Source organism: Ctenopharyngodon idella, chromosome 10, assembly GCF_019924925.1.
Source record: "Ctenopharyngodon idella isolate HZGC_01 chromosome 10, HZGC01, whole genome shotgun sequence".
In the NCBI taxonomy this organism is placed as follows: domain Eukaryota; kingdom Metazoa; phylum Chordata; class Actinopteri; order Cypriniformes; family Xenocyprididae; genus Ctenopharyngodon; species Ctenopharyngodon idella.
Window position 1 is genome coordinate 22014353 of NC_067229.1, and position 16665 is coordinate 22031017.

The window sequence follows — 16665 nt, forward strand, 5'->3', positions numbered from 1 at the left end:
TGCTCCTCTCAGCCACGCAGAGAGAGAGGTGAAAGCAAGCAAAATCTCACGGCAGTACCGGGGGGGTCTCGGAAGCTAGATCAGGTTAACAAGTACATTTGTGCGCTTTCTTGGAAAAAAGTCGCAAAAGAGGTCTTAAAAGTCACTAAGTTGGCAACACTGATGCAGCCTTCCATCTCCATGTCCCAGCCCGCCACTGTCCAAAACGGCGTTACGGAAATTTTGCAAATAAAAGTTATTAATTATGAAGGCTATATTCAATATAAACTGGTAGTATTATTTTTCTTCAAAACTATCTAAAAATTGAATGCCTGTAGGAATAAAATTTAATGCTTTTTAATGCCATTTAAGGCCTTAATTTCTGCAAAATCCATTTAATGACTTTTAATGCCCCGTGGATACCCTGGATATTACGATAATTTCGATATATTATGCAGCCCTATTAGGTATGAAGTATAGCTAGTGTTGGAAAAGTCATAAAGTGTCAAGTCATTTTGAACATTTAATAAGCTTAGAGGGGGTTAATTATTTACCATTTTAGCTATTCAATATACAAAACAAATGAACTTATTTAATTATTAATTACAATATTCATCATTAAGTAAATAATACATTACATACTAGTGCTGCACGATAATGGTTAAACTGATAATCACGATTATTTTGCTCTTCAAAACTTCAAAAGATAAAACAGCGAAACTCCTAATATTATTTCCAATAATTCCAAACTATGTTCATTTTCAAGACTGAATTGTAGGTTGCAAAAGTGCATTCTGCAAACAGTAAGGTGGAGATCCGTGTTGCATTTGTTGAAATTCATCACTGAAGGTTTGATCATGGCAGATTTAGTCACACAAATAGTACGAGTGGCATGTGAAGAAACAAAGACTGGCAGTATGACACTTTCATTGCAGCAGAATTTCGCTGTGGAGATCGCTAAACTGCAGTGCACATGTTTGTTTTCAGAAAGTATATCTTTTTAAGGGAAAAGCTCTATTTGGGGGATTTAAGCTCTTTGCATCTGGCAACCACAAGAGTATCCCAAAGAAAAAACACGTTTGAAATAACGAGCGGGCCAATATCGTGACGATTATTTTTCATCATTTGAGAGAAGCAGATATCGTTATCACGATTAAAATACGATTAATCATGCAGCCGTATTAGATACCTTTAAATATTTTTAGTTTCAATAAAAAAAAATCAACTATTTTTTAAACATTGCTTTATAAAGGACACATGAAAAACATATTCAGCCAACAGACCTTTTTTCTTATTCTTGTTTAAGGTAACTGTTGCAGGTGTGTTGCTCTGCATTTACACTACAACACTTATTTTGACATAGGCTTGTCCAGTCCGTTGCTAACTTGCTACAGTTATCACTGTTAAGCATAGTTACTACAGGAGTTGCCAAGTGAATAATTTAGTATTTATGCATTTGTCACTCCTGAAACTTTGCAGTACATGTGAACAAGCTTTTCTTCCAATTGTGAAAAGAACACTTCCATTTATGGTGCAACTGACTGAGCTCACTCACACTGAAAGTCCTATTATAAGCAATGAATCTAAAAATTAAAATCTTATTTACATCATTGCATTATATGTCTCATTCATCACCATGCATATTACTCATCATAACTCACCTGCTGTAAGAGATGCAACCCGCTGCCTCAGAAAATCTCGCTCAGATTGCAGTTCCTTGATTACATTGTTCTGACCTTCGACCCGCTCCTTTAAGAGGTCAATCTCCCTTTTGTGTTTGTTGATCAGTTGTTCAGCAGTTGGCGCCAACTTCTTTGAGCAATCTACAGTTTAAATATAAAATTAAGAAAATAGCTTAAAACTTTGATCCATTAAATTAGGAAAAATGTGTGTGTGTGTGTGTGTGTGTGTGTGTGTGTGTGTTTGTGTCAAAATGGTCAAAATATGATTGAAATCTCACATATTATCTATGAAAAATACATTTTTGTATTTTTTTGTTTTTCAATTGATGTTTTTATGTTGAAACAACCCTGCTAATTTGAATACAATTCAAGAATAATCTCGCTATGAAAAACACAAAATAGTAACACTTGCAAATAATAAACAATAACAAAATAATAATATATGTTGCAAAACAAACTGTATTTAACAAATACAACATTTTGTAATTGTCTTTAATATTATCATTTTCACAAACTGAAATGCATGCAGTAGGCCTTTTTAAACTTTTCAAATGTTATTCTATTTTTATGGTTTGGGAAATGGATCTATCCCTAATTAGACCTACTGTTTTGTATTTTAAAGTCCTTTTGAGCACAAAAAGTATGCTTTCTGCATATATCGTAGTACTTTCACCCACGTGGTATAGTTAAAATGTGTGTGACGGTGGAACTTTCGGGAACATTTAAAACTGCGTATAAAACAATACCTGTGGACTGGTTGCCCTTTGGCAGGCTGTAGAAATCGGATAAAAACTAACGTTACACTTATTTACACATATTTTAAAACGTATGTAAAGTGACAATTTCAGTGCATTTTTTGAATCCCTACATCTCATTGGTAAACTACCACCCTTGTACTTACCTTCCGTCTTGACTTTTTTAGATTTGGTCATCAAATGATCTGGAATCTCTCTTTTTTTAATTGTTCGTTTTGGACGTTCATTTTCGGGAGGGGCAGAAGTGCCGACTGAACTTGCCTCATCCATTGCCTTTATGCTGGCTCTTTTGGAAAAGATAAGTATTATATTAAATGAACAATGACTAAAAGTGTAAGCTGAATTCTGCAATAGCATGCCTAAAACGCCTGTTGCTTTCTCTTTATTGCTTACAGTCCAACTTACCTTAAAGCTTTAACGACAGACGAGGATGACTTCAGGCAAATGCGCGCCGTTTGTCCTTTCAGTTGAAACAACTGACCGTTAACGGCTCTGAGTTGAAAATTGCGAATATATGACGTATTCCTGGGAGTCGCGCCTATTGGTGGACTTAACGTGATGAGGACCAATGAGGTATCATTACCCCTCCTTAACAGGCGAATATTCTTGTCGTATAAACTTGATATATTGATATTTTTGCTTTCTGTGTAACTTTTACAATTTGGAATGCCACTTGAATATAACCCATATGGCCCAAATATAAATGTTGGCTTGGAATTTACGTTTATATAATGATCTGCATTTCTCTGTTTGAAATCTTACAACCAGTAAAATGTCTTATGGGAATGACTGATTGCATGCAATGGGCCAATCAGACGTTTGCTTTTTTTTTTTTTTTTTTTTCTTTAACGAAACCTTTGGGGGATGGGTAGAATTGAGCGCACTAATTATGATTGTGCACAAGTTTAGTGTTTAGTCCAGCTTTACTTAATTAAAATTGACACTGAAGAGTCATCTACTTTACACCTGCAGAGACGGACTCCACTGGATCGTAAGTTGTTTTTAAATTGCATTATGAGCTCTCGCGAAAAATTATCATTTATCTTTTGAATCATTGAATCATGGGAACACTTAATATAAAGTGGGTCCATCTTGTTTTATTCTTTCTCGACACTGTCAGTTAAGCATTATATTAAGCCTGTAATTAGATTGGTAACACTTAATAAGTCATAATACTAAATAAATTACAAAAATATGTCCATTACTGTAAAAACATGAGGCTGAATAAGTGTTTTTTTTTTTTTTTTTTTTTTTTTTGTTTTTTACTTTTCAAGATACCATGTCTTTACCAAGAAAGTTACTTTGCCATGTTGAGGGAAGACAAACAAAAAAGAAAACAATAAAGTTGATTAGGTGGCTGCAGAAGAAAAAACTCCTGAAGAAGAGGATGAAGTGCCTTCTTTGCAAGAGAGACATGAAGCTAAAATCTACCAGTAAAAATGACTACTGCTTATGGTAAATACACTTCAAAGGTTCTGTGATATGAAATTCTATCTATCTATCTATCTATCATGTTCTTTAGGAGTTGTAGAATTCCTTAATGCATTAACATACCAAAACAGTGACCTTTTTCATCACAGGAATTGTAAAAGTTCAAGACATCCTGGACAAACCTGTAATCGGACTGTCAGAACAGGGTCAATTTTTGAGAATTCGAGGTGCTCTCTATTCCAGTGGTTGAAATTTATTTACAGGTACTATTTCATGTGTTCTTATTTTCTCCAATTGAATGCACACCCACAGACATGACAATAGTTGTTATTAATTGCTATCTATCTATCTATCTAATATATCTCTCTGTCTCTCTGTCTGTCTCTGCTGTATGTGAATGCCTGATGCCATAAAAATAACTGAAGACTTAAGATGCAAAAGCCTCTAAGTGCCATCTGAAATTTTCTTCTAAAATGAGCATTTTTATCAAGCTTGTATGTTTATGTTCAGTTATTTCACTTTAATGGCAATGAAAATGACCTATTAATTGCCATTAAAGTGAAATTACTGAACCTAAACATATGACCTTGATAAAAATGCTCATTTTAGAAGAAAATTTCAGACGGCACTTAGAGGCTTTTGAATCTGAAGTCTTAAACTATTGTTGATGAACTGAGAACTATTAAGTAATTATTTCTTTATCAGGTTCTCACAAGGGCTCAGGCTCAGGCAGATTGACCTAATCAGTGATGGCATTGCTGGAAGCAGTAGAACACTAAGCAGAATGGCAAAAAAATTAAGGAACGTCTGCATTATTTCAATGGAAAGACTGAGAGCAAGGAATAAAGTTTGTGTGGGTGGAAGAAGAGAATTTGTCATAATAGATGAAAGCAGCTTCCGACATAAGCGAAAGGTTAGTTGTTTAACAATGCTGATGACAAAATTTTAATTCTTGGCTGAGTTATTCTTTTTTAAAAAGATTGAATTCAAATGTTTATGTTCAAAAAATTTTGTTGCACATGCATATGATTGTAATTGAATTTCCTTAAATGTTAAGGTATAGTGGTGAGTGATATAATCTAAAAAAAAAAACCCACAATATTATTGAATTGTTGGTCATTAAAAATCTCAATATACACCAGTTTAAGGAAATGTGATTCCAAAATGCTGCTAGAAACAGAAAATAAGGGGCTTGGGGCTCACCTGAAGAGGCAGTTCCACACCAAAAATTCTTTATTAAAACTTTGATGGATAACTCTAGAATATCTCACACTGTGTATGTGTGTGTGAGAGAGAGATAGAGAGCATGAATGCTCTTAGTGAAGTTACTAACAGAAATGTTTTTAGCAGTAAACTGATTTAAATGCTTTATCACCCACCACTATAGAGTTTTACTACAAAATGACTTGTTTTATTTATATATTTGTTTATTTGTTTTATTTAATTTTTCTGGAAATGTTTGGGACTTAGTATGCCCGTGGGCGTTTTGGAAGAACCTGGCAAAGAAAGAAATGGGTCTTCGGAATGATGTGAGTTAAAAAGGACAGAAGAAGACCAGTGCTGAAACTTGTGGAAAGAAGGTCAAGACACCACCTATTGCCTCTGATTAGACAGCATGTGAAGCAAGGCAGTACCATTATCAGTGACCAATGGAGGACATACAGGAATGCCTTAGGAAATATGGGATACATCCACTGTACTGTGAATCACAGTCAGTGTTTTGTTGATCCTCAATCAGGTAAGTCATACACAACATTTAGAAAGAGCATGGTCAACTTTTAAGGAACACATCTGGAGACAAAGGGGAAACAGAACTGAGGCGTTGTTAACAGAGCATCTTGCGGTTATTGAGTGGTCATACTGGGCAGGAAGAAAACATCCTGATGGGTTACTAGGGCAGCTGTTCAAAGATATTTTGCATGCATATCCGTTGTAAAGCACACACCCCAGCCCCCTTTCATTTTACTAGTGATGTTAAAAAGTTTTTTTCTATGGTATACAATTGTGGCTTTATACATGATGACATTTCAACTGTCATCTATTGATTATAATTTTGTCTTGTCTTTGCTGAAAAAAACTCATGGATGCATAGATCTGTAAACTTTGCCAATATTCTACATCAAACAAACAAAAGCAATGTAAATCCAGTCGCAAGTTGATGTACTTGTATGTTTAAGTATGTAGCTATATAAAACTGTAACAGAATATTTTGTGAAAAAGTGAAAATGGAATGACAATATATGAAAATAAATTATATTGGAATTATTGGAACAATTGCACACAAGGCATCTTCATTAGCCCATTGAGGCTTTTTTTTTTCTTTGCAGGAGTTATTTTTTAAAAATATTAAATTAATGTTAAATAAATTATACTTTGGGGTTTCCTTTGAGTTACAGTTCACTGATGTTCACTTTTCATTAAGGTTCATTTTCACAGATTACTAACATTTATAACAGATTACTAACATTTATCATTAATAAATGGTTCACAGGTCCTCACTTTATATTAATGTTCCTATTCACCAGTTACTAACATTTATAACTCATTAATAAATGGTTCACAGGTCCTCACTTTACATTAATGTTCCTATTCACCAGTTACTAACATTTATAACTCATTAATAAATGGTTCACAGATCCTCACTTTACATTAATGTTCCTATTCACCAGTTACTAACATTTATAACTCATTAATAAATGGTTCACAGGTCTTCACTTTACATTAATGTTCCCATTCACCAGTTACTAACATTTATAACTCAATAATAAATGGTTCACAGGTCTTCACTTTACATTAATGTTCCTATTCACCAGTTACTAACATTTATAACTCATTAATAAATGGTTCACAGGTCTTCACTTTACATTAATGTTCCCATTCACCAGTTACTAACATTTATTACTCATTAATAAATGGTTCACAGGTCTTCACTTTACATTAATGTTCCTATTCACCAGTTACTAACATTTATTACTCATTAATAAATGGTTCACAGGTCTTCACTTTACATTAATGTTCCCATTCACCAGTTACTAACATTTATTACTCATTAATAAATGGTTCACAGGTCTTCACTTTACATTAATGTTCCTATTCACCAGTTACTAACATTTATAACTCATGAATAAATGGTTCACACATCAGACCCACAGGCTTGTGGGCAAGCTCTCCAATACAGCGCACTTTCACTTCAGATAATCCAAGTCTGAATCCCTGCTTGAGGTCCTTTGCTAATCATATTCCCTTCTCTCCTTTCCTATCACACCTATACTATCCTAAGCAGTAAAGACATAAACGCCAAAAATTAAACTTAAAAAATAAATGATTCATGGGTGCCCATTTTGTATTCAAGCACACTTTCACAGATTGCTAATGTTTCTAGCTCATCGATAAATGGTTCACTGGTGTCCACCCTGAGGTTCGCTGGTACAACTACTATTGGAAGAAATTGATTCGTTAATAAAATATCATGAATAAACAAGTCAATCACCCTTTTTGCATTTAGTGTTTTGGAGGATATAAAGATGGACCAATACATCTAAAACTTTTATGAATTGCTGTGGTTAAGCATCATGACCAGCATCAGCATGCACGAAAAGACAAGACATATTAGGATAATGAGGGGAAAAAAACAATACAGCACCCTTTGGCCTCACTATAACAGTCAACAATTGCATATAACAATTAACATTATGATAATCCTGAATCTGGTTTTGAGGGGAGAAAAAAGTATTAATAAATACATTTATTAAGCATTTATAACTTGTGAGTTAAAACTGGCTCACTATTTGGCAAGTATTGAGTAAAAGCCAGCCTTTTTATTCATGTATTTATAACTGGTTATAAATGATTTATTATGCATCTGTAAATGAGTTATTACTCATTAATGAACACCTTTATAAACCCTTTACAAAGGGAACCTTAATGTAAAGTGTTACCGCATTAACATTATATTCATTTTTATCCCTTAAGATAAGTTATTAATAAAGTTGAATGAATATCGATGTCAAAAACAGTATACAGCTCTTAAACAATTTACTTGGAGTGAACATAAGCATTTAAAGAATAAAATAAATAACATTCACTCTATGACGCGCTGCACCACAATATAAACCTCACGCAGCTGACAATTCACGTGCACTCACCTCTCTTCGTTCTCCCCTCTGATACCATTTATCAAAAAACGAAAGAATTACTATTCACTTTTCCCTCAAAATGACAACATAAACTACAACAGAACACTCAAACAACATGTAATGATTACACTGAACGAACACTCACGCTCAATATCTGTCACTCGGGAGAATAACGTAATCCGTGCGATCAACACCTGCCACAGCTGCACAGTAAACAGATTCAAACAGACTCCTTTCTTCCAGAAAAATGGTGTTATATGCCACCGCACTTCAGCTCTCGTGTGCTCCGTGATGTCTCTATTTTCAGTCCCGAACGCATATTCTTTCTTTAGTTGTGCAACTGCACCTATACGCAAAGGTGCCCCCTAATGGCGGGTAGGAATGACTACAGGCTTCTTTTTTTTTTTTGCCCTTGTTACATATATGTCATTAATAGCCATAGAATAAGTAAATTAGCCAATTTTGTTTAAATTAAGGATTGCAGAAATGAGTACACACTAGATTTAATTTAAGAAATGTATAATATTCTAGTACTTAGTATGCCCTCCATAATTTTGAATATACTACTCTGACCCTTCTTGGCACGGAGTGTACAAATTCATGACAAATTGTCACATCTGTCCTGTTTAACTCCTGGATGATGAGCTCCTTAAATGCCCTGATCTTTAATAGGGAGTGTTGCTCAATCCCCCACAGGTGCTCAAGAGTGTTAAGATTGAGTGCAATACATGTCCACAGAAGGTTTTTCACCTTGGGAGAATGCATATCCTCATTGCCATGTTGAAAAAATGCCCAACAATGCAGGGAATGAGGAAAGGGTAACATCTTCTGTTTCAAGTTTGTGTATTAAATTACACAGTGGTGTGGGAATTCATGACAGCGTTGATAAAGCACAACTCCCTCACACCTTCAGCACTCATACATCCCTATTTAAGAGCTTTACTACCACTAAACTTTACTGTGGGAACCAGGCACTTCTCACTGTACTCCTCCTCTAGCAACACCATAACATTTTGGATACTGTTAGATCCAAAATGATTGATTTGGTCTCATGAGACCAGAGTTATTGATTCCCAGAATCTATATTTTGTAAATATGGGCTTTGGAAATGGCTAACTGACTTTATTGTGCTTTGGCTACAGTAGGTAATTCCAGTGAGAACAACAACCATGCATGTAATTTCTGCAGGCTGCATCTTACTCTGTGAGATAAACAGTCACTCTTTTCATAGCTTTTGCTGGCTCTGAGACACTAGCTTGGTATTTCTCCTGCTCTTTGTCTAGCAAAAAAATCCCTCATGTACCACTGTCCTCTTTTGTGATAAGAAATAAGTCTCCTGACAGTCCTCTCCCAAGTAGTTCCATTGTTGTCAGCATTAAGTCTGAGAATGATTCAGTGGGCTATATAAAACTTTTAATTGTCAAGAAATTACTTCTCTTTAAGTCAAGTCAAGTCATTTTCATTTATATAGCGCTTTTCACAATACATATTGTGAAAAGCAGCTTCACTGTGACAATAGGAAAATTAATTGAAATAGATTGTTTTGGATTTACAGCAGCGCTAAGAAAAAAAAATTAATATCGAGCTAAAGTTGTTTTTTGATTGAATCACTTCTGTTGTAAATATTGTTAATTATTACTTTAGGGGCCACTTAAATGACACCTTTCCTACTGAAAAACGAATACCTTTAATGCCGTTCATTTACGTGTTTAGCCTTTAGGTTTGCGTGTTTGAGTGTGTATGTGCGCAGAAGCTTGGTCTTTTTTAAAAAGTGATATTTGCCAAATTACTTGTCTGGTCCGCATAATACAGAAAAATTAGTTGTCCGCGGATCTATGCGAACTGGAATAATTTTGACAACGTTTTATCTATACATACGGAAAGGAAAGGGAAGGAGGCCTTCGCAGGGGATAGTTTAGTTGAAACGTCAGGGCTGCTTTATGATCATGTCTAGATGCAGGTCTTTCATCTCATCTGGATAGCCCTGGATCTGACAGGCTGCGGTAAACCTCGGGATAAACAGAGAGAGACAAATATTAGCGTAGACGCCATTCTTCTTATGATGTAGCGAGTACATCAGGTGTTATGGGAAGTGTTCCCGGTTCCGGCTGACCTAATCTATGCAGCCTAACAATTTACATGATTTGAATTATAGAAGTAGATAATGTGTTATGTGTATGCAAGTTTAAACAGATGTGTTTTTAGTCTAGATTTAAACTAACAGAGTGTGTCTGCTTCCTGAACAGTGATAGGAAGACTGTTCCAATGTTTAGGTGCTAAAAAGGAAAAGGATCTACCGCCTGTGGTTGATTTTGATATTCTAAGTATTATCAACTGTCCAGAATTCTGAGATCGCAATAGACGTGAAGGACTATAATGCATTAAGAGCTCGATCAGGTACTGGGGAGCTAAACCATTTAGTGCTTTGTAAGTAAGTAGCAAGATTTTAAAATCTATACGATGTTTAATAGGGAGCCAATGCAGTGTTGACAGAACCGGGCTAATATAGTCATATTTCCTGGTTCTAGTAAGAACTCTAGCTGCTGTGTTTTGGACCAGCTAGAGTTTGTTTAACAGGCAAGCGGAACAACCACCCAGTAGGGCGTTACAGTAATCTAGCCTTGAGGTCATGAACACATGAACTAGCTGTTCCGCATGTTTCACTGAAAGCATATATCATAGTTTAGATATATTTTTAAGATGGAAGAATGCGGTTTTACAGATGCTAGAAACGTGACTTTCAAATGAGAGATTGGTATCAAAGAGCACACCCAGGTTCCTAACTGACTACGAAGACTTAACAGAACAGCCATCAAGTGTTAGACAGTATTCTAGGTTATTACGTGAAGAAGTTTTTGGTCCAAAAATTAGAATCTCTGTTTTTCCTGAATTTAGTAGTAAGAAATTACTGGTCATCAATTTTTTTATATCAGCTATGCATTCCGTTAATTTTGTGAATTGGTAAGTTTCGTCAGGGCTCGAAGAAATATAGAGCTGAGTATCATTAGCGTAACAGTGAAAACTAATGCCATGCTTCCTACTGATATCTCCCAAGGGTAGCATGTACAGAGTGAAAAGCAATGGTCCTAGTACTGAGACTTGCGGTACTCCATACTGAACTTGTGATCGATATGACATCTCTTCGTTTACTACTACGAACTGGTAACGGTCAGATAAGTATGATTTGAACCATCATAGGAGTCCTAAATTTAGGACTGACATGCCCATTATTTTTAGGAGTTTATCCTAAATTGGCAAGTTAGGAGCTACTTTTAGCCTTAAGATTTTTTTGTCTCAGTACTATGGTACTGTCTAAATCCTGATTGGAAATCCTCACAGATACCATTACTTTCTTTTTAACAGAAAAGGTAGATTCAAGATCAGCCTGTAATTGACTAATTCTCTAGGATCAAGTTGTGTTTTTTAAGAGGTTTAATAATAGCCAGCTTAAAAGTTTTCGGTACGTATCCTATTGATAAAGATGAATTAATGATATTAAGAAGAGGATCTATGACCTCTGGAAGCATCTCTTTCAATAACTTAGTCGGTATAGGGTCTAACATACATGTTGTTGATTTTGATGATTTAACAAGTTTAGAGAATTCTTCTTCTCCTATAGCAACGAAAGAATGGAATTTTTCCTCAGGGATACTACAATGCACTGTCTGATGTGATACTGTAGTAGACGGTTGCATGGTTACAATTTTCTCTCCAATATTATCAATCTTGCAAGTAAAGAAGTTCATAAAGTCATTACTGCTGTGCTGTTTGGAAACATCAGGAGTTGAAGGTCTATTTCTCATTAATTTAGCCACTGTATCAAATAAATACCTAGGGTTGTGTTTGTTTTCTTCTAAGAGATTTGATAAATAAGTAGATCTAGTGTTTTTTAAGGCCTTTCTGTACTCAATCATTCTCTCCATGAAATGTGAAAAATTTCTAGTTTTGTTTTCTTCCAGCTGCACTCCATTTTTCTGGCAGCTCTCTTTAAATGTTTTGGTTCAACATACTTACCTGTTGATCAAACATTGCCTTAAACTTACACCAGAAAATTTTTATTTCATTTTAGTTAGTAACTTTTAGGAGGGTGTACTCATTTTTGCTACACAACATTTTATCACCTTAATAAGAAAATCTTATTTTCCTGAATAATTTTGACATGCTTCTTTGGTAATTGATTAAGGAGACTTGCTGGAACATTATATCTCTAAAGAACCCTAACATGTCTTCTAAGTAATGGTAATTGCTGACTTTCAGAAGTTTCAGAGGGGTGTACTCATTTATGTTGTGCACTGTCTGTTTGTTATATTTATCAGAGATAAAACTGCATAGCTTACTCCCCTCATGCAAATGAGGTCACTTTCAAACAAAAAAACTCTACCGCCAGAGAATTGCACCTTTCACATTGGTCAAGAAAAAACTGAAAGGTGTGACTTCTGTAGATCGTGCTGCGCAACTTCCTCAACAACAGGGTCAAATTAACAGCGCAAGGTCGTCTTCATTTCTTCACTCAACGCAGTAGATATTGATTACAACTTCAGCACCATCGGACCAAACTATCAAGAATTTCTTTTTTGACACTTAAGTCAAAGCTTAAGACTACTCTTAAGAGCATTTCTGAGACATTTTATACATACGGCCCCTGGGCTGTATTCACAAAAAAATCTTAAGGCTAAAAGTAGCTCCTAACTTGCCGATTTAGGATAAACGCCTAAAAATAATGGGCATGTCAGTCCTAAATTTAGGACTCCTAAATTTTTGCTCTTTTTTCACAAAGCATTTTAGTGCTAAAACTAGCTCCTAAATGCTTGAAAAGTTAGGAGAAGTCACCGAGAACAAATCACAAATAATCCTAAAATGGTTGTTGCCGGCAACCTGCCTCAGCAATCCGCCCAAAGACACTGAGGCAATAGGCAGTAGAGCCTTGATGAGCCTTTTCTTCATAAATGCAATAAATATTTTGATTTATAGATTTTAATCTGCGATGACATAACATAAATGTTTATTTATGTACAGGCAAAATGTATAGAATGATGGAGAATAAAACATTGCAGTCAAGTTGAAATTAATATCCTATCGTCGGTGCTGATAGCCTTGTAGGCAGTTCACGTACCCGAGTTCAAATTCCAGCTTGTGGACCTTTCCCGATCCCGTGCTGTCTGAGGGGAGGCTCCGAGCTCGGAATTTAGCCCAAACCCAGAGTACTCCCCTGTATCCTGGAATAGGAACCAGCAGAGAGTGAGGAGTTGAGGTATTGGAGGGATGCAGAAAACTGTCGAGGTAACTAGGTGAGTCGGCGGTGTGTAAATGCCTCCTCTCAAGCTCATTAGATAGACCATTTGAATGTGCTCCTCCCCAACTTTGTTTATAAAATATATGCATCATTTGTCACTTGAATTTTGCAATCTCTCAAGATGCAGACATGTAAGAGGCTGACAAGTAGCTGAACATATACTTGTATAATTAGTGACATTTAGCCTACATTTAGCCAAAATCTTTATTTGAATTTGGCAATATTTTTATTTTAAAATCTTTATTTGAATATGGCAACATGATACCTCATTCTATAATATTTCTATGAATAAATCACTGACAGAGACCCCTCCCCTATCAGCCAATCACTGTGTGCATAGTTAGTATAAGCGTGTTGACATCATCCATAGCAACAAGGTCAACCCTGCTCTTTCTCTTAGCTTAAGACTTCTCTCTATACTCTTAGTAAAAGTTGGTCTCAGCAGCTTTGTGAATAGGTTTTAAGAGAAAACTCTTAACTAAAAACTTTTACTGCTATTTAAGAGAACTCTTAGTGGTAAGATAAAATGTTTTGTGAATAACCTGGTTATTAACCCTGGTTATTATTTTTTAAATAATGACCATCTGACTGTGCATTATCCCTTACTTATTGAGATTTGAGACTTCTAAGATCTGATACTTGATATTGGATTGCACACATTTAAATGAGAAAATGCAACAGAGAAGAACATACACACCAAATGTAGGCTACCATGTTGTCCAGTAGGAGGAGGTAAAACAATAACAACCATTTCTTTATGTAACTTTCTTCACACAGTTTCTTGACTGTTCACACTGATTAGACAATTAGTTTTCAACTTATTTTTGCTATTTCAAAAATAACTCATAAAAATAAAATAATGGGTATTTAAAGTGGTAAAAGCTTTGACTACTATCTGGTATAATAAAGTTATTTGATATGGTGTTATAGTTACTGTAGTTACAGTTGTCCATTATTTTAGGTTAAGTGCATTATAATACAGTTTGTAATGTTATGGCAAGCTCAAAACATCTGGTAAAGCACCTTGTTTGACTTGTAAAGCAATGTTCACTTTTGTGTTGCAGAAAACAGATACTTGCTTGAAAGTTTCAGTTTTGTTTCTTGTGAAGTGAGAGATTAGCTGTACAGTATATATTTAGTGGGTAATCACAAGGTAACATCATAACAGTGCTGTAAGTACAAAGACATGGCATCAATGTTGTGGGAAAGTTCTTTACAGGCGAATGCGAGTGAACTTCACGGGGACACATGGCACATTACAATCAATGAGTCTATTGAGCCACACAAACAAGCTTGTGATTGGCACCAATACATTTCTGGCTCCTTTGCAAGGTAAGAGCACAACTTTACCACAATAAAATATACCGAACATTCTTTTCAAGATATGTTTTATATTAGGCTTTATGGTGTATGGAGATATTTTGATGACTCCTTTCATTTAAACTCTTCATAATATTGAAAGAATCTAATCCGGATGGATATGTCATGTTTAATGCAGTATAAAAATGCACAGTTATCAGTTCTAATTACAATTGCACATATACACATCATGTTCTGTCTTATAAACATACACATTAAGAGGTCCACGCAGAATGGTAATGATCAGTTGAAGGAGTTTTATTAAGATTTATGTATAATGCCTTAGAAAGGCATTCATAATGTATGTTATAATGCACTATATCTTTTGATAAATAACTGTAACCAAAGCTAAAATGCATTATAATATTTGCATATTCCTTGTTGTATCCGTTATATCTTATAACTGGTTGTTTGTCGTGTGTTTTAATGCATTATACTTTCTAAAGACAATTATTTGCTTTCTAAAACGTAAGTATTATATTATAACTGTAGTTACAATTATTCATTATTCAAATATTCATGAGACCATACAATGCATAATAAAATAAAATATAAATAAATAATTCAATAATAAAAGTCATAATGCATTAAAAATACTTTTATAATACATTACACATAAAGGCTTTAAGTTAAGTGTTACCAATGTTTTTTCCATTCTAATGTTGTCTTTTAATGCTTTTGTGTGTGTGTGTGTGTGTGTGTGTGTGTGTGTGTGTGTGTGTGTGTGTGTGTGTGTGTGTAATGGCATAATACATTTTGTTTTACATTTTGGAAAATTCCAAATAATAAATACATTAAAAGTAATTGTAATAAATGTTGTCCAAAATCTCTGTTTAAAATTCACTGGTCTATTTTATCTAAACAGTGGTTTGAATCATTGAATCAGAATCAAAAGACTGAATCACACAACTTGTGCTGACGCATGCAATAGACCACTTTGCACATTATTGATTAACATTTCAACTAATTATTAAAAAAATATAATTTTTTTTTTTAAATATAAAAAAATATAAGTAATGAATGTAGAAAAACTTATCTATTCTCCATTTCAATATGTAGGTTCAAGTGTTCTCTTTGTAGAAGAACCTGGATGTCTAAAAGAGTGCAGGTAGTGTTCCATTTCCACTTGGACACAGCAAGGAAACATGGAACCATTAAACTGCGACGCTTCAAACAAATGTGCAGGAGGTGCAATGAAGCTCAGATGGAGGATCCAAATTTTCCAGTGGAAAACATTGATGTGCTGATTGGGAGACTAGTTGAAAAGATCCGTGTGAGATGCTACAAAGAAAACCTGGGTGAAAAGAACAGACCCTCAGTGTTCGAAGGCAGAGTTAATGGGCCGCATGAAAGTGCTCATTGTGAAGCCTGTCGGCTTGGCATCTGTAGTCAGGCCAACTGAGGTTGATTTCATTTCAAATTTCAAATAATGAGTTCAAATAATGATGATGTATCCAATGTGGACTAGGTCTTGCATAGACTAGTCTGGTAGTAGTTGACTACTTCAACTACTAGTCAGCGCTGTCAGAAGCCATTGAGTACTTTTGCACGCAATAACCATAACTTCACGTCCTGATTTTGCAGAGTTAGACACGTTCCTGGGTCTTATTCTATTATAAACTATTTTGAACCAGTGATGATCTAAGTGATGTGAACAAATCTGTTGTTGTTTAGACTAATGTTGTATAATACCCCTAACTGTTAAAATACATTTTATTAATATTTAGTATGTATGCAGTTATTGTTACATACACGTTAATACATGTAAGAGACATATACAGTCGATTAATAAACACCGAATGAATGACACAAGCTATTGGTTTTTTATGTCTTTTTTTTTTAATGGTAACATAAACCACGAGTACTCGAGTACTGTTTCAAAGAAAAACCAATTAGGAGAAATCAGTAGTCGTGAAACCCCTAATGTGGACACAAACAAATCTTGAGAAAACTACGGAAGCCCTAAACGGCCATGGATTATTTTTTTTTCCTATCTTGTTTTCTCGTGATCATGTCTTAATTTTCTCGTG

General features: G+C 34.9%; 1 protein-coding gene and 1 long non-coding RNA gene across 2 annotated transcripts; both read left to right on the forward strand.

Moving 5' to 3' along the window:
* The first annotated feature begins 2004 nt into the window (after positions 1-2004).
* On the forward strand, positions 2005-6067 carry LOC127521019 (uncharacterized). The gene is made up of 4 exons (XR_007932262.1): positions 2005-3871; positions 3997-4110; positions 4553-4760; positions 5318-6067. It is a non-coding gene; the product is annotated as an uncharacterized LOC127521019 (long non-coding RNA).
* An 8303-nt stretch (positions 6068-14370) lies between these two features.
* On the forward strand, positions 14371-16447 carry LOC127521555 (receptor-transporting protein 2-like). The gene is made up of 2 exons (XM_051910898.1): positions 14371-14608; positions 15695-16447. Exons 1-2 carry the CDS (start codon positions 14463-14465, stop codon positions 16035-16037), a joined length of 489 nt encoding a protein of 162 aa, XP_051766858.1. The 5' UTR covers positions 14371-14462; the 3' UTR covers positions 16038-16447.
* Positions 16448-16665: the final 218 nt, after the last annotated feature.

Bases quoted from the DNA above. Each gene is read 5' to 3' on its own strand.
- LOC127521555 (XM_051910898.1), top strand. From the start codon at position 14,463: ATGGCATCAATGTTGTGGGAAAGTTCTTTACAGGCGAATGCGAGTGAA. The intron at 14,609-15,694 runs GTAAGAGCACAA...TTCAATATGTAG, and splicing joins ATTTCTGGCTCCTTTGCAAG to GTTCAAGTGTTCTCTTTGTA.